Here is a 19,461-nt window from a genome sequence, read left to right on the forward strand (position 1 = left end):
AAAGGAAAAAGAAAATAAGCAAGTGAGCATTATGAATGAAAACACCATTGTCCAGACCACCTCCCCTTTTGTAAACTTCCATGAATGAACCACAGTTATAATCAAAACCCTGAAGTGTAGCTAAGGGATACTCTTCCAATTAATTTCTCCTTCAGTCACTGACAAAACCCTCTCCCTTATTTCCCTCAAAGTGCCTGGGAAAGTGACTGGGGTGGGAGAAAAGATCCCTCAAAGACACTAGGGCTTGGCGAGGCTCATACAGGAAGACATGGACCTTCAGGTATCTTAGAGCCAAGTCATACAGCTGAATGAGTGAATGAGTTCTTTATAATCTAGCAGGAACTTAAATTGTTCAAGAGGAAGTAATCTTACAAAATAACTGCATGAGTTCTTTATAATCTAGCAAGACTTGTTATTTACATTCTAGGATGTAACTTGTCTTACCTGTTTTGTCAAGTTCAAGAACAGTAAAGGGAATATTCATGGATTGGAAGAGCTCCTTCACCTGAATTTTTATTAAAAGAAATTATTGATATTAAGAATAACTATCAGTTTGAATACTATTGTGGAGTTCACTTATTATCTGAGCTCATTGTATGCAGTTTTGTTTATATGCAAAGAGCTCTGAACACCAGAGAACTGCTCTGGAGGACCTAGGGCCCATCCAGACAGTACCTTTATCCCAGGAGCTTCTGCAGTGAACAGAAGGGTGCCCAGAAACCATTCCCTTCACTACAAAAGGCAAAAAACACAACGTTTCCAAGTGTGGGAATATCATGGTTTTGAGCCAAATATCTGGATCATCGCATGTCTGTATGTCCCTGCAATCGAAATCACATGATTTTTTATCTGGGTTAGTTCCCGGGTTTTAAATGCTTATTCCTGATTGGTTGATTCCTAAAAAGAAGATGACACTTGAGTAAAAGGGAAAAAATTTGTTTGTGTGTCAGAAACTTTAGGAAACGTGTGGAGAGCACAGTTTCCCTGGCCTGCACATAGAGCGGAATTTTTGAAGTGATCCACATAACTAAATCTCTGCATATCTGCATCTTGAGAGGTTTTTTTTTTAAAAAAAACTGCCAGTTTCTGGTGGAAATCCTGTGGTAGCCATCTTGGTAGCCTCTAAATCTTAGAACAAAGCATCAAGTCTGGACATTGGAGGCAGAAATCCCAGGACCAACGGGTCTGTGTGTGGACCTCTTCTAAGTCCCGTGATTTAGTGCTGTCTGGAAGTGCCCCCAATGATGGCTACAGAAGTGATCTCTCTGGTCTTCTGGGACATATCTATGGTCAACTTCAACCAAATGTTCTGCTGAAAGTTGACCACATTCACATTGAAGGCATAGTTAGACATGTCAGTAGTATTGCTAGGTCCACTACAGTGTTACATTTCAGCAGGAAACCCAAGATATAATTCAGAGTAAAAAAAAATAGGGTTCCAGAATATGTGGAATTCATATTACATAAAGCACCTTGCAATAAAACCCTCATGCCTACTGTATTTGGAAACCACAACTGAGTCAGAATGCAGCCACAGGGAGTTCATTGGTGGAGATTAAACAGAATACATTGCATCTATTTTACAATAAGTAAAATTATATATTACATTATATATTCACTCCCATAGGTCTACATCCTATTGTTAGCTGCAGCTAGAGTAGGTCCATTAATCTATTAGGTTTATCCATGTGTTGGCTCTACTCCAATTCAAGCTCATAGTTCCAGCTATAATTTGCTCACATGGTCTTCATTATCATTTGTTTTATATATTACATGAATATTCCTAAGTATTATATGAAGATTAAAAAGAGGTTGGTCTCTGCCCACAAAGACAGGGTGGAAAGGGAATGTATAGAGGAGAGGCACATCAGCAAAAATTCTGTGTCACATAGTCCTATTATGATGGCCAACATGAATATAAATGTTTCAGGAAAAGGAGCCCAATAGCAGGTGGTTATATAACCGAAACAATAAAATGTATTTGTCAGGCTTTCTCTTTGCTGCGGCTCAATGGGATGGCAAATTAAATACACAGAGACTTTTTTTGCAAAACTACAGATTAATAAACAGATCTCAGATGCCGGCCTGAAAAAGTGTGGGTCATAAAAACATATAGTGACTTTGATGGAATCTGGTGTTCTAAATCTAAAAATGAGCTTAGATTTGAACCATCACTTACGGTTTTTTCACAATGTACTGGTGTTTTTATGTTGTAATATGTTACTGACTGAAATTAGTAGAGGAACTTGGGAAAGTACTGCGTGTTGTTATGAAACTTTTTATTGTGTTTTTCATATTCAGCACTCAATTAGAAGGGCTGAGCAAGCTATTTTGCAATCTGAGGCAAGCAGCAAATGCATACTCTTCAACTGTCTCAGTTTGGTAGGGACAATACCACTTAATCCTCCGTCCTCAAACTTTTGAGGCTGCTTTTAAACATTTCCCCATTCCTCTTTCCACTTTCCTCATTATCCTCAACTTACTTCAATTGCTGCAGAATTTAAATGCAAATGTAGTTTATACTGAAATAAATTACAAGGCAGGACCTTTTACCAGTATCTTTGCCTCTATCTGGCAACAAAAATACAATAACAGGGAATTAAATAAGTAATCACTTTTGCCTATCATAAAGGGCAGAGATTGGCCTTTCTGGGGTGTCTTTCTCATTCTGCTTAAGCTTAGGTCTAGCCCTAAGCAGCAGCAAAATCATACTTGGTGGATAAGCTGAGCCAATGGAGTGGGAATTAAGGGTGCACCTACAATGCAGAATTAATGCAGTTTGACACACTTGAACTGCCAGGGCTCAATGCTATGGACTTACATGGTCTTCAGCCTTCCTTGCAAAAGAGTGATTGTTTTGTCATGTCAGGAGTGTCTTGAGAAACTGCAAGTCGCTTCTGGTGTGAGGGAATGCCCAGATGTTTTATCATCCTGTGGGAGGCTTCTCTCATGTCCCCACATGGGAAGCTGGAGCTCACAAATGCTCTCCAGATTCGAACCACCAACCTTTCAATAGGCAGTCCTGCCGGCACAAGGGTTTAACCCATTGCACCAATGGGGGCTCCTGCCAAATAGTCTTGATACCCCACCAAATGATAACTTCCATGAGTCCCTACAATAAAACCAAAGCAGATAAAGTAGGATCAAACTGCATTAATTCCACAGTGTAGATACACCCTGAGAATAGAATGGTATAATAAACATCCTTCCTTATTGGAATGCCTCTAAAAGGCTTTAAAAAATGTCTTTAAACTGTAACTAGAAAGCAGTAGGTATCATGCCAACACACTTTGATGGCACTCAATGTGTTGTGACTTTGCTACAGCCTTATTGCAAAACAAGCAAACTAATTTACTAGCTTTGGAAGGTGAGAAAACTCATGCTATCTTCAGACATCTCTTTAAGACTTGAAGGAACACAGCTTCTAAATACATGCTAAGTGTTTTCTCTGTTCCAATGCTTAGGCAATACTGCATGCATCTGATTGTGTAAGTGGGCTCCTGTGCCAACGAAAAGGTGTGAATTTTGAAGATATTGCAGGACTTTCTTTGGCTGTTTTTGTTGCTAAGAAGTTATCCCCCTGAAAATATGTTGCAAGCAATGCAGATCACAGCTGATTTTCTGAAGACAAGGGTTATTTAAACCAGGACCACTATTTCCTGTGTTCAACTCTTCCAGAGTATTCTGGTGTGTTAAAATGGATCTCCTGATAGTACACCCAAAACCATTTAAAGTATTGATGTATATGCAAAATATATATTAATGAATTTAAAATACTAAAAATTATGGCCAAATCCAATTGCTACTTCCAATTAGAATAAACCCAATAAATCAATAGGAATTGAGGAAGTCATGTAATTTGTCCTATTTGTTTTGGAATTAACAGTTAGATTTGGGCCTAATACTGATTGCGTATTGTTCTTTAGCCAAAACGTTAATGATTTAAGAAGAATAGTGATGTTAATGTTACAATAGAGTCTCGCTTATCAAACCTTCACTCATCCAACATTCAGTATTACCCAACATAGTCTGCCTCCTGCCCGGATCCACGGTTGTTTCAATACATTGCAATGTTTTGGTGCTAAATTCATAAATACAGTCATTGCTACATAACGTTACCGTGTATTGAACTGCTTTTTCCATCAATTTATTGTAAAAATATTATGTTTTGGTGCTTAATTTGTGAAATCATAACGTAATTTGACGTTTAATAGGCTTTTCCTTAATCCCTCCTTATTATCAACTTTTTCGCTTATCCAACATTCTGCTGCCAGTCCATTTATGTTCGATTAGCGAGGCTCTACTGTATTTTGTATTACCGAATAACATTTTGTGTCAGTTTCTGGAAACCTTCAACAACTTTCTCAGCATTCATCTTTGTTTTCAGCGACCAAATTCTGTATCCCTTTGTTCAAAAACAAATGCATTACCTTGGAACAATTGCTGCAGGTTGTGTTGCTGAAAATGATAACATTGTTTTTCTTTACAAGTGTCTCAATTATTTCTTTCCAGTTTCCTGTTTTTTTCCCTGAATGACAGATTTCCAGTGCCTTCTGAGCCAAAACTTCTGTTGCAACAAGAAATATAAATGATATTGTAAAACTAAGACATAGGTTCAAAGGTAAGAAAGTTAATTATTTATTCTCACAGTTTATTAACACTGTAATCACAAGCATGTCTACTTGGAAATGGAACCATTAAACTGAAGGATACTTATTTAAAGGTACATATATATATAAGATACTAAATCAACTTGATTCTCAAAACAGTATTTTCTAATCAGTGCGTTGGCTGATAATGGGATTTATAATCCAATATACTTGGACAGTACTAGGTTGCAGAAATCTGCCCTAAACCTAGAATCAACCTTGACAAGGGGTCCCAATTGAGTCTCTTGTCTTCTATGGAGGATGTGGTTCAAAGTGGAGGTTGACCAGGATGGGACTTCTTAAATTTTTCCATTTGGGACTCCTTTTGGCCCGAGAAATTTTCATATATAGATATAGAAAATAGGTATTAAAACCAAGCAGTTACTGATTAAAAACCAGTACTCCCAAGGCTTGCTATGAGAATTCTGGTTTAAGTACTCTGATCTTAAGACAAATCAGAAAAGAGAGATTTCCCTTTTTATGAAGTATAGCTGAAGCATCTTCTGCAAAGTCCACTGTAAACACTGCACAACAGATAGGTGTAAATGTCTAAAATAGCCACTAGATGATGTTAACAAGCTCATCGTGTGGGCTAAATTGCCCGTCGTACACCAGTTGCTCTTCCCTTTTGTGGCGGAGTCCAGTGGCTCCCATCCCATAATGCACATCTACATCTACTGACATACCACATAGAGTTCTTTCATGAGGTCGATGTTCTTATCAATTCTGTTGTTACACACCTTTTAAGTGTGGACACCAATATTCCTGTGCGACTTTGTTTAGTGCTTTTGAGCAAATTTTTGCATCTTATACGTATGAATTACAGTGTCTTGAAAATCTATTGGAAGACTTTGGCCCTGAATTGTTGGAAATGACAACCTTCTTCAAGCCTTCTCTGGTAATCTGTTTATCTATGATCCTGTTGCTTACTGTTTGTATGCATGTTCTGGTATGCAGCTTCCTTTACTCTATAGTTTCTGATAAGTTATAAAAGCGGTGCAGACCACATGCTCTTTTCTCTCTCTCTCTCTCTTTGACTATGTGACCTATTGATAGGTGTTCTGTTATAAGAGAGATGCCCTGGCCAGATGCCATAGAGAATTATTTCAGACATAACTGGACTGAAACTGGACTGATAAGTTTTGTACCTGTGAATGAGTGAGTTGTTTATTATTCTAGCCATAGGCCATGCCATTAAATAATATATACAACTTTTGAAAGTACAGTATACACTTTCCCATATAAACATTAAAACTTATTCTATAAACTTGCACTTTCAAATTACAGTAGCAGTGGCAGTCCCCGTGGGCATGATAACAATAACAAAATCTGATTTGTATTATCCCAGACTGTTTCCACTTCCACTTCTAGCCTCCGCTATGGACTTTACAAATTTAGCTCTGACTTTTTTTGGGGCTGCAACTGCAAATGTTTGTACCCATGTATGCTGAAGACATGAAGGTTGTGAGTAAACAAAATATGTTCTTTTTATGCAAGTCTACTTCATTTTTGTCTCTTTGGATGCATGATATAAAACAAGTTGTTTTATGGGAGAGTATATATTTTTGGGCACTGAAAAAGCACTTCTAAAGCTCTGCAGGCCCTGAATCACTACCGTCCCTGAATCACTACCTTATGAAAACTTCTCTGTGTTTGGACCCCCATAAGCTGGGGTTTTAGCCAGGGAACCCTCTTGCTGATTTCTCTTTATTAAAATGTTGAGAGGACATTGGCCAGTTTGGCCTTTTCTTTGCATTGCTGCAACCAGAAGTACAGAACTTCTCGCCAGGAAAATCCAGCAAGACTCAGAAGGATAATTTCTCTTGTCACTCTGAAATTGGATCTTAACAGGAATATTTTCCTTGCTAATTGGCTGCATCCCACTCTACTCCCCTGTATCCCAGTAACAGATTGGAAAAATATTATACTTCTGAACCCCTTTCTTTCTATTTTCTGATCTGTCTTAAGATCAGAGTACTTAGCCACACATTCTCTCAGCCTTGTGAGTTAACTCATTGAATTAGTATTTCCCCATAGAGAAGCAAATGTAATTTATTAGCTTGTGTTCTGAAGCTAGTGATTGTTATTTATGACGTTTTATCTTAACATTTATTATTTCCAAATGTAATCATTGTATATCTTGGGACTCTTGAATAAAGTTCCCTTTTAGATAACTTTGTGTGGAAGTAAGTTGAGTCTGATCTGTCTTAAGATGTGCAACAGTCAAAAGATCCCTTAAAGCAGTGGTTCTCAACCTGTGGGTCCCCAGATGTTTTGGCCTTCAACTCCCAGAAATCCTAACAGCTGGTGAACTGGCTGGGATTTCTGGGAGTTGTAGGTCAAAACATCTGGAGACCCGCACTGCCTTAAAGGTATGTAGACCCAGAGCATGTACGAGTTCAAATAAGGCAGTGGTTCTCAACCTGTGGGTCCCCAGGTGTTTTAGCCTACAACTCCCAGAAATCCCAGCCAGCTTACCAGCTGTTAGGATTTCTGGGAATTGAAGGCCAAAACATCTGGGGACCCACAGGTTGAGAACCACTGAAATAAGAGCTCTAGAAGAAGACTTAATAACACCAGGTTGTAGTCCTGTCCTTTCTCTCCTGGGGTCTTTGACAAAAAGAGGTAAGAAATCATAATTCAGTTAGTCAAGATTTGTTTTGTCCCTAAATTATCACTGGAAAGGACTAGTTGTTAATATTATAGGAGACAAAAAGTAGTAGGCCAGATGTTCAAACCTACAAAAAGATAGAAGCAAATGAGACTGAGAATCACAGATAATTTCTCAGATTGGATGTTGTGATGTTATGTTGCCAAATAACCTGTTATGTTATGATCTTGTCAAAATGATGGCAGTCTCGGGAAGGTGTCCTGTTTTCCCCAGGCAAAACACTACAGTGAGAACGATATGCAAAAGTGGCATTAATCATAACCATGTGATGCTGTAAAGCATTTTGCTACCCTCTACTTTAATAGCTTTGTGCATGATTGCAGCCTATTTTAAGAGAAGCATAGAGGGATTCAGTTGTGTAGCTCCAATTAAAGTTAATGGAGTTGTTTTTGTACACCTAGGTTTTCACCTCGAGACATTTTAAGAGCGTTCAAAATATACATTACACATGCATAGTTGTCGAACAGGATTCAAGCAAATTAATCCTGTGTTTCCTGAATATTATCATACCCTTTGTTAGGAGCCCCCAGTGGCACAATGTGTTAAACCCTTGTGCCGGCAGGTCTGAAAACCAACAGATTGGAGGTTCAAATCTGGAGAGAATGCGGATGAGTTCCCTCTGTCAGCTCCAGCTCCCCATATGGGGACATGAGAGAAGCCTCCCACAAGGATGGTAAAACATTCTTAAAAATTGGGTGTCCTCTGGGTAACGTCCTTGCAGACGGCCAATTATCTCACACCAGAAGCGACTTGCAGTTTCTCAAGTTGCTCCTGACCAAAAAAAAAAAAACCCATCCCTTTTTGGGTTTACACAATGGGAAGAAATTCTCCCATTTTTATGCTTTTAAGGATCAGGTGTAAACACAGAACAGATTCGGTTCTTATGGAAACCCAGCAATAATCACAACAGAAGGCAGAATAGTTTGTCCAGCAGCTCTCCAAAATCTTAGGCAAAGGCCTGAACTTTTATATTAGTATTAGATGTGATTAAACTTTAACTTTTGACCCTACCGCAAATCTATCTACTATCCAGCAATGCAGTATTGTTCAATTTTCTTGCTGGAAAGAAACCGAAATCGGAATAGATTTTTTTGGACTATGACTCCTAGAATCATAAATCCTAAAGTGTACAATTTAAAAGAAAACTGTTGTAAGCTTTAGAAAGGAAAGTGCCTACTGTTACTGAAACGTTTCCAAGGAATTCTAAATTTAGTGGACCTTGGCCTCATCTAAAAATGTAAACTTTATCTTATTAAGTTGAGTGCATACACTGGACTACTTAACATATTTTCTTTATGTGCTACCTATTGGATAGTCCGAGTATACATGCATGATAAATCTGAAAAAATTTGGTGGATCATAGAAAATATCACACTGGGTTGTTGGCATTCTCGAGGGTTTGATTCCCGGAAAAAGAGGTTTCTTGTCTCTATCTTTGATTATGTATTTATACTAAATGATAACCATTTTTGCAGTTGCACACACAATCACACTCACCATCTATTTTTATCATACGTGGCAACACGAAATGAGCAGTGCCTCTAATGCAGATCCAATTTTTTTATAACCCAGATTAAGCTTTTAATTTATACTGGTCCTCAACCTTACAGCATTAGAGCCTAGAAACATGGTAAGTTATGCAGTATTTAGTCATCATTTTCGCTTCCTACCCACTGGACACTGTTTGTATACTTAAGCACCATCAGTCTACATTTCAGTGATATTATTCCATTAAAACAAAGACCTAAGGATTATTTTCACTTATAACAGCACTTCTCTTTGCGAAGGGAGCAGGGGCTCAAGCTATTTTCAGTTCCTACTAATGTGTATGTAGATAAAATAATAAGCCTTGACAAGCACTTGACTGCCCTCTCCTTTGATTGTTTATATTAATTAATTAACTTGTTATTTTCATGTCAGAAGCGACTTGAGAAAGTGCAAGATGCTTCTGGTGTGAGAAAATTCGCCATCTACAAGGACGTTGCTCAGAGGACGCCCGGATTATTGACATTTTACCATCCTATGGAAGGTTTCTCTCATGTTCTTACAAGAGAAGCTAGAGCTCAAGAGATGGGAGTTTACCCAGCTCCCCGGATTTGAACTGCCAACCGTTCAGTCGATCAGTCCTACCAGCACAAGGGTTTAACCCATTGCACCACTGTGGGCTCCTATGGTTTAAAGTTTAAGTGTGGTGTTGCTATCTTACATAGAAATGCAACTTACAAGTAACCAAATCAAAATACTCTGTGTACACAAATACACATATCCCTTTATATGGAAAATATTGTCTCTAAGCAATTTCTCCTAATCTAGTATTTACTAGATGTGTTGGAGTACTATTCCCATTATCCTCAGTTAGCATGGATGGTGCCAGGTTGGGAAAGGCAGGTCTAGACACTCCACAACTTAAAGAAGCACCATAGTTAATTGACACCATGAAGAGAGACAGAAAACAAATACAAATTATCATGATCAATTATTTTATATGTGTCAGGAGCAACTTGAGAAACTGCAAACTAGAGGGAGCATACAACACCCCTATTAAAACAGCTTCATTGGCTGCCAATAAGTTGCCAAGCCAAATTCAAGGTGCAGGTTATGACCTATAAAGCCCTAAATGGTCTGGGCCCCTCCTATCTTCGCGATCACATCTCTTTCTATGAGCCAGCGCGAATTCTAAGATCTTCTGGGGAGGTCCTTCTTTTGCTTCCACCACTGTCACAAGCACGGTTGGTAGGGACGAGAGAGAGGGCCTTCTTGATGGTGGTCCCATGCCTCTGGAATGTCCTTTCAAGGGAAATGACAGCCTCCATCCCTCCCCTCTTTTTGTGAGAGCTTGAAGACCTGGTGGTTTTACCAAGCCTTTGGGAATGACCAGTACTAGCCCAGCCCTGGACATTGTTAGAATCTGGCCTTGTACCTCCCACCTATTATCCCAGACGGTCCTCTTAATAGGCTATGGAAATGAGCAGCCACAGGCCCATAATTACTATTGCTGGTGGCCAGTTATGGCACTTTACCCTATTCCCTGGCCCCCCATATCTTGGTTTGTACTAGCCTCGGCCCGGCCCTTCTTAATTGCCTACGCCCAGTTTTGAAATCTTGGCCCTAACAGTAGGCATGAAGAACAGGTGGGATTACTTTTAATATATGTGTGTTGTTTTGATAATTTTATCCATATGTTGTTTTGATAATTTTATGCTTATGTTGTTTACTCTGTATGTTTTGGTGTTTGTTACTTGGAAACTGCCCTGAGTCCCCTTGGGGAAATAGAGCGGTATATAAATAAAGTTTTATTATTATTATTAAGTCACTTCTGGTGTGAAAAAATTGGCCGTCTATAAGGACGTTGCCCAGGGGACGCTGGATGTTTTAATGTTTTACCATCCTTGTGGGAGGCTTCTCTTACGTCCCTGCACAGGGATCTGGAGCTGACAGAGGGAGCTCATCGGCGCTCTCCTCAGATTTGAATCTCCAACCTGTCGGTCTTCAGTCCTGCTGGCACAAGGGTTTAACCCATTGCACCATCAAGGACTCTAATCATGATCATGATCTACCTGAGAAAAAATATTTGGTCTTGTGACAACTTAGCAATGAATACGTTAGGATTATTCACTCACAGACTACAGCCTACCTAGTCTTGAACAAGGCATGAATCTGACAAAGCAGAAGCTTACTGCTATAACAAATTTGCAAGATGCCACAAAACTTTTTTACTTCATTAAATAAACCAGTATATAGTGTGGTTTACATATTCTGATCTCGTTGTTAGTCCCTGACAGAGTAGAACTGTTAAATCAAATAGAGTAGACCAATTAAATGATTTATTATTCAACATTCGAATCAATTCATCTACTATAATTGGAACTAACCAACAGGATGCAGACGTATATGTCAGCTGAGATTCATATGGGTATTTGTATATACGTATATGCCTTCAGGTCACCTGTTACTTATAGCAACCCATGAATTTCATAGGGTTTTCTTAGGTAAGGAGTAGTCAGACGTGGTCTAGCGAGTTCTTTCCTCTGAAATATAGTCTGCAACAACTGGCACACATCTCCCATTCAAATACCAAACAGGGCTGACTGCATTCAGAGCCTAAATCAGCTCATGCATGATCACTTTGTAATGTCAGTTTAAAATCTGTGTTGACTAGGGTTGAGCTGAATTCTCTGCTACAGGGAACAAAGATGAATGAATGGAAGACTGTCCCACCAACCATGCTCTGAAAGTCTTCTAACACTTCCTTGCTGGAGTAAAATAAATATTCTAAAAGATGCTCCACACAGATCTACCTACATAGCTCTTCCTAGTTGATGGAGACCCCAAAATAGCCATCCACCCATTTTATCTTACTCTGAAGATTACATCAGAGAAAGACAGATGAACTCGTTAGAAAGTTTGTTATTGTTGCCACTGTCTGCTGTGTGCCTAGTGAGTCTCCAAAACCAAGTGGGAATTTAAATCAGCCAGAGTCTTAGAGTGCATTTACACCATAGACATATGCAGTTTGACACTACTTTAATTTCCATGGCTCAATGCTATGGAATTCTGGGATCTGTAGTTTGATGAGGCACTAGAACACTTTGGCAAAAAAGTTACAATCCTTGTAAAGCTACAATGCCCACCATTCCATAACACTGAGCCATGGCAGTTAAAGTGGGGTCAAAATGCATGAAGTCTACAGTGTATATGCACCTTTTTGTCCAATACTGAGACCCCTGCACAACGCTGGCTATTTTCTATCCCCAAATGTTTAGTTTAGAGGTGGGGGGGGGGGGGGTCCATCCTCTGACAAAGACATTGTAGGGAGACAATATGTGCTGGAAGGATCTCATTCTGAGAATTTGAGCCTAAATGGCTTTCCAAAGAGCTGTCTTGTTGTGACAATCACATCTTCTATAATGGATTTTTTTTTCATGCCAGGAGTGACTTGAGAAATTGCAAGTTGCTTCTGATGTGAGAGAATTGGCCATCTGCAAGGACATTGCCAAGGGGACACCCGGATGTTTTGATGTTTTTACCATCCTTGTGGGAGGCTCCTCTCATGTCCCCGCATGGGGAGCTGGAGCTGACAGAGGGAACTCATCTGTGCTCTCCCCAAATTCGAACCTCCAACTTGTCAGTCTTCAATCCTGCTGGCACAAGGGTTTAACCCACTGTGCCACTGAGGGCTCCATAATGGATGAGTCTAAAGGACAGCCCACCCTTGAGAGCCAGGTATTTGTTGACCTCCTGTCTTAGTCCAAGGGGGTTATCAAAATATGATGGAAACCAGAGCAATTGAGGTGAGGAGAGGTAACAGGGATGGGATGTCTGTGGTGCAACACCTTCCACCAGCATCAATGCTGATCAAATGCTTTCACATAAATGAGCTTACAGCCTCTGCCACACTCTAGACAGCACAATAATATGTATTACTTAATGCAAAATGTTGTAAAGCAAGCCTTGTTGGATTCAGAGGTCTTCTCACTTATTTTGCAAAGTGGGGCTGTGGATATCTGCCCTGCCCTGAAAGCGCCACTGATGATGGATACATACATCTTTTAAACCAATTATATTATTGCTTTAAAAGAAAATTTAAAAACTCAGACTCTAACATTAATTGTTCTAAAGCTTAGAAAAAGTTACTTTTATGGACTCTGACTCTCAGAATGCCACCAGACAACTTGGTCAGGATCCAAGCTGACTGGGGGATTCTGTGAGCTGTAGCCCAACAAGACAATGTTTCCAAGTTATGGATCTCCCACACAGTAACATGTGAATTATATTTCCACAACCTTTCCCCTCCTTCTTTACTATTAATAACATCAGAACATTATTATTATTATTTATCTGCACTCACTTGATTCCTCACTGATAGTGGTGTAATCTTTTTGTTTTGCACCATGCTTGGATCCTTGCATGCTCTCAAGACATTGACAGCATCCACACAGTCCTGTGTTTTGTATTGGAAGAAAAGAATATGTCATTTTATCTATCTGGTTGTCTTCACTGAGTACATCAGCTATTGTTTACCACTTACAAATAGCAGTTTCAGGTTTGTATGCTTATAAATTCTGCACATTTCCTACTCATGTTTGGAAGATGACGCTTGGCACATTGACATTTCAGTCTCAAAATAGTAATGGCAAAGCACTGGTACCCCCAGAACCTGGAAATCTTTCTTTTAGGAACTGTAGTATCCCAAATCTGCTAGTTGCTATTAACAATCCCATACAGAGTAGGGAAGTTGTAATCTTAAAAAGTAACTTTCCCTAAATGTGGAAATCTCCAAATGCACAGGCATAGCATTTATGTCACATACTTAGATTTGAACCAAGCATTTGATGAAGTCCCATATAGTATTCTGATTAGCAAGATATGGAATAGATGGGGAAACAGTCAGATAGATGCATGTCTGGTCAGGAAAGTGTGTTTAGAGTTGGATTCATTGTCTGTAATTCCAGTTAGATCTTAAGTAGAAAGCTACAACATTCCCTAATGCCATTACTCCTCAATATTTTTATATATATGTTGCAGCAGGAGAAGCTCTTGAATAATGAAAACTATGAGTGTGCAATATTTTTTTGTGTCAGGACAGCTTGAGAAACTGCAAGTCACACCTGGTGTGAGAGAATTGGCCATCTGCAAGGACATTGCCCAGGGTTCACTCGGATGTTTTGATGTTTTACCATCCCGCAAATGTAGAGAGATAACTGTAATGTCTGTGGCACATTTATTTCTCTGTTGTGTTAGAATGTCCTGGGATAATGTACAAGCAAACTACCTCATATTTTCTATGGGTTGTTTGGAGAGGCTAGAACATTTATTGTAACATGCACAGATATCTATAACAACAATTACAAAAACTGTAGATTGCAGATCACAATTTCTATATTCTAAGAGTTTCTACATTGAATGTAACATGAGAACATTCACACGATTAATTACAGACTGTTTATAATTGGAAGATAATGTTGTCGAAAGATCTTCTTCCATAAACAACCTTGTTGTGTGTCACTGTCACTGATGTTGTTTATGGAAGAAGATCTTTCGACAACATAGAAAGTGTTATTTTGTGCCACTGTGCCGGATATTGTTTAACTGTTATTTTGGAAGCTCTAAGTTCATTGTGTTGACAAAATATTGATAAACCACGTGTCACTGTTTCTGATGTTGTTTATGGAAGAAGATCTTTCGATAATATAGGAAGTGTTATTTTGTGCCACTGTGCCTGACATTATTTAATTGTGATTTTGGAAGCTCTAGTTTTACTGTGTTAAAGTATTGAAAAATTATCTTCCAATTATAAACAGTCTGTAATTAATCGTGTGAATGTTCTCATGTTACATTCAATGTAGAAACTCTTAGAATATAGAAATTGTGATTTGCAATCTACAGTTTTTGTAATTGAGGCTAGAACATTTAACCTATAGCCTTGGATGGGGATGAATCTATAGTACAAGAAATCCCAGCATTCTTTAAGTACAGGCAGTCCACAACTTACAAACATGATAGGTTCTAAAGGTTTGTTCTTAAGTTGAATTTGTTTGTAAGTCAGAGCAGGTATATTTTGAAGTGTAACTCCAGAACACACACACAGAGAGAGCAGGGTTAACACCCCTGTGGTTTTTATTTTGCTGTCTGTGTCCCTATTCACAAATGCAGTTTATCTGTCCAAATGTATCTCCCTCTATGAGCCATCAAGGCGATTAAGATCTTCTGGCAAGGCCGTACTCTTGATGTCACTTCCTTCACAGGTGTGGTTGGTGGGTACAAGAGACAGGGCCTTCTCGGTGGTGGCCCCTTGGCTGTGGAACTCCCTCCCGAGTAAAATTAGATCAGCCCCTCCCTCCTGACCTTTAGGAAAACGCTAAAAATGTGAATGTTCAATCAAGCATTCAATGAGTAATCTATCAGCACACTAAGAAAAGATGAAACAGTGCAACGACAAATCGGAATGGCCACTGTCTGCAATGTTGGATTGTGTGATTTTAAATAATTGGCTTTAAGGTTTTATTATGTTTCAATGATTGTTTTAATGCTTATGTTTTTATTGTGTGTGTGGTTTTGGCATCCAATTGTTGCCTGTATATATATATGTCAGCCGTCTTGAGTCCCCTATGGGGCGAGACAGGCAGGGTATAAATACAATAAATAAATAAATAAATATTCAGAGGATTTCACCTCACTCTCTGTCCCTGTGGTAATTGGATTTTGAAAAATCTAATTATCCCTCCCTAGTGAAATTAGAGCAGCCCCCTCCCCCCTGACATTCAGGAAGACAGTAAAAACGTGGTTATGTGACCAAGCTTTTGAACAGCAAAACCCATAGTGCAATAAGATAATAAGGAATAGCAAACGAACCAATGGAACAACTATGGACTTGATTCTGGGTGGTGGGATTTTAATAACTGTTTTAAAATCAAGTTGTTTATCGGTAGACTTTAATATTCATATTCATATTATTCATATTCATATTATTGTGTTATCAATGTTTTAATTTTTTTATCCTTTATGTCTAAATATTTTATGTTTAGGTTTTAATTTGGTTAGGTTAATTTATAGTTTTATGTTATTGTATGTACAGTACTGAATTTTGCCTTTATAATGTTGGAAACCACTTTGAGTTCCCTTAGGGCAGTGTTTCTCAATCTGGGGGTTTGGACCCCGGGGGGGGGGTCGCAAGGAGGTGTCAGAGGGGTTACCAAAGACCATCAGAAAACACAGTATTTTCTGTCAGTCATGGGAGTTCTGTGTGGGAAGTTTGGCCTAATTCTATCATTGGTGGGGTTCAGAATGCTCTTGGATTGTAGGTGAACTATAAATCCCAGTAACTACAACCCCCAAATGTCAAGGTCTCTTTTTCCCAAATCCATCAGTATTCACATTTGGGCATATTGAGTATCCCTGCCAAGTTTGGTCCAGATCTATCATTGTTTGTATCCACAGTGCTCTCTGGATGTAGGTGAACTACAACTCCAGACTCAAGTTCAATGCCCAACAAACCCTTCCAGTATTTTCTGTTAGTCATGGGAGTTCTGTGTGCCAAGTTTGGTTCAATTCCATTGTTGGTGGAGTTCAGAATGCTCTTTTGACTGTAGGTGAACTATAAATCCCAGCAACTACAACTCCCAAACGACAAACTCAATCCCCGCTCAACCCCACCAGTGTTCAAATTTGGGTGTATCAGGTATTTGTGGCAAATTGGGTCAGTGAATGAAAACACATCTTGCATATCGGATATTTACATTACGATTCAGAACAGTAGCAAAAATACAGTTATGAAGTAGCAATTAAAATAATGTTATGGTTGGGAGTCATCACAACATGACGAACTGTATTAAGGGTCGCAGCATTAGGAAAGTTGAGAAACACTGCCTTAGGGGGGAAAAGCAGTATATAAAAGTAGTAAATAAAAAATAAAATAATAATAATAAATAATAAAAATGTGGATTGTTGTGGAAACAATGACTCAGTGAAGTAGTAAATAATAATAATAATAATAATAATAATAATAATAATAATTAAAAATGTGGCTTGCTGTGGATACAATGACTCAGTGAAGACACCTTTCCCCCCATGATAAAGGTCTTCCAGGAGTGAAAGTTGTTTGTAAGTCAGATGTTTGTAATTTGGGGACTGCCTGTATCTACGGAGTCTATATTCTCACTCCCAAGAACTCCATACGGCTAAACACAACACATATGAATGCACACACTGAATCTGAAAGTTGTTCAACAAATTGCATCAAGCCTTATTCCAGGTATTTTCAATATTGATGGAAGTGGGGAGGAGCTGGTGTTTTAAAATTGGAGATCTGCTTCGTGCTCCCACATTTAGCGTCACTCTTGGTGGCTTCAAATAAAAGCTCACTGAATCAATGAATGGTGAGTCTGAACTTATGTTAAGGTTACCATATTTTGAAAAGCAAAAAATGAGGACACACTTGCCAGCTGTCTATTTCAAACTATTAATCACTATGGCAACTCCCACTTAACTTTCAACGCTCCTGCTATATAGACTGTGGTGATTGCTCCTAAACATCGCCTTCCTTGTATTTAAATAGTAGCAACTTTGCCTTCCCTTCTAAAGCTACCCAGACAGGATTTTTAGCCCTGAAAAGAAGGGCACCTAATAATGTTAATTTATGTATATCTCTTTCATCCAATGTGTCTACTCTAGTTGGGACTACCATTATGATTCAGTTATGAGCCCCTATTGAGTTACACTAAAACTCGATTGCTGTCAGTTTCCGGGCTGTATAGCAATGTTCCAGAAGCATTCTCTCCTGACATTTCACCCACATCTACGGCAGGCATCCTCAGAGGTTGTGAGGTCTATTGGAAACTAGGCAAGTGGAGTTTATATATCTGTGGAACATCCAGGGTGGGAGAAAGAGCTCTTGTTTGCTTGAGGGAGGTATGAATGTTGCAATTGGCCACCTTGATTAGCATTTAATAGCCTTACAGCTACAAAGCCTGGCTACTTCCTGCCTGGAGGAGCCCTTTGTTGGGAGGTGTTGGGCTGGCCCTGATTGATTCCTGTCTAGAATTCACATTTTCTGAGTGTTGTTCTTTATTTATTGTATTGATTTTAGTGTTTTTAAATACTGGTATCCAGATTTTGTTCATTTTCATAGTTTCTTCCTTTCTGTTGAAATTCTCCATATGCTTATGAATTTCAATGGCTCCTCAAGCATGTGGACAGTTTTCACCATGAAAATGAACAAAATCTGATGACCAGTATTTAAAAAATTCCAAAATCATGACAATAAATAAACAACAACACTCAGAAATGTGGGGAATTCCAGACAGGAAACAATCTGGGCCAGCTCACACCTCCCAACAAAGGATTCCCCCAGACAGGAAGCAGCCAGACTTTGAAGCTGCAAGGCCATTTAAGGTGGCCAATTGCAACAGTCACACTTGCCTCAAGCAGACAAGAGTTGTTTCTCTTACCTTGGACATTCCACAGATATATAAACTCCACTTTAGTTTCCAACAGACCTCACAACCTCTGAGGATGCCTGCCGTAGATGTGGGTGAAACATCAGGAGAGAATGCTTCTGGAGCATGGCCATACTGCCCGGAAAACTCACAACAACCCAGTGATTCTGGCCATGAAAGCCTTCGACAACAAAATACACTAAAACTATTGGGCACAGAAGGCCTAGACATTATCAAACTCATTCAAAACCTGAATATACATCTGAAGGAGTCTGAGTGACTATCACAGTGTGGATGGGGATGCTCATTCATATTGTGGCTATTTTATTTTTAATACTTTGGAAACCCTATAAACAAAGAAGGACCTCAATGTACAGTAAGCCCACATCCACAAGGGATGTTCTTGACCAGACCACTGTTATGTGAAACTAAACACAACCAAACACCATTACATTATCTCACTTCTGGTCCTAGCATACCATAGTGTTGGAGAACCTAGAGATCCCTAGATAAGTATTATCTCTAGAAATTTATTATGTCCTCCAAAGATAATTTTATAGTAATTCCTGGGATAGTATACCATAGAATCACCTAGAGGACATAGCAATTTCCTAGAAAGACAATTTCCCCCCATTCATGAATAGGTGAAGCTGCGGATACAGGTCCCGTTGCTACAGGAGTCTTACCGTATAAGAAATGTATACATTCTGTAAGAAGAGTTCTGACTGTCAAACAGCTAAGAAGAAACGGCTCCTTAAAATACTCCATGTACACTATTAGTAAGAGAGCGAGCATCCCATGAGGCCTCTTGCTTTATCCTCTTTGTTCATGTCTTATTCTGTAAAACAATTGAATGTTTTACATTGGACCAGAAATGTACTTTCCCCCTAAGATTTGTGAAGTTTTATTAACTCCTCCAAAGTATCAGAAATTATAATGTCTTGAGATTCAAGCTGAATTAAAAACATATGCAAAGTACGTACCTGTATGCTGAATACATGAAGTTTGTGAGTAAACCAACTATGTTACTTTTAAAGAAATCTGCTTATTTTTGTCTCTTGAGCACATGATTTAAAGGAAAATACATTTTAGGAGAGAGTAGATGTTTCTGGGCAACTAAAGAACACTCCTGAAACTCTGCTGTGTGTGTGCGTGCACTGGCATATCTTTGTCCCTAACAGTTCAAAGAGATATTTAGGACATCAGT

At 38.9% G+C, this 19,461-nt stretch overlaps 1 protein-coding gene across 1 annotated transcript in view; it reads right to left on the reverse strand.

Annotated features, from left to right (window-relative positions):
• TXNRD1 (thioredoxin reductase 1) overlaps positions 1 to 19,037 on the reverse strand; it is an 89,994-nt gene extending 70,957 nt beyond the window's left edge. The window contains exons 1-4 of the mRNA XM_060776901.2: positions 18,941 to 19,037; positions 13,169 to 13,261; positions 4,431 to 4,567; positions 445 to 505 (exon numbers count right to left, since the gene is read on the reverse strand). Coding sequence (XP_060632884.2) covers positions 445 to 505; positions 4,431 to 4,567; positions 13,169 to 13,261; positions 18,941 to 19,022 — 373 coding nt within the window. The 5' untranslated portion in view covers positions 19,023 to 19,037. The remainder of the gene's footprint in view (positions 1 to 444; positions 506 to 4,430; positions 4,568 to 13,168; positions 13,262 to 18,940) is intronic.
• Positions 19,038 to 19,461: the final 424 nt, after the last annotated feature.

This window comes from Anolis sagrei, chromosome 5, assembly GCF_037176765.1.
Source record: "Anolis sagrei isolate rAnoSag1 chromosome 5, rAnoSag1.mat, whole genome shotgun sequence".
Classification (NCBI taxonomy): domain Eukaryota; kingdom Metazoa; phylum Chordata; class Lepidosauria; order Squamata; family Dactyloidae; genus Anolis; species Anolis sagrei.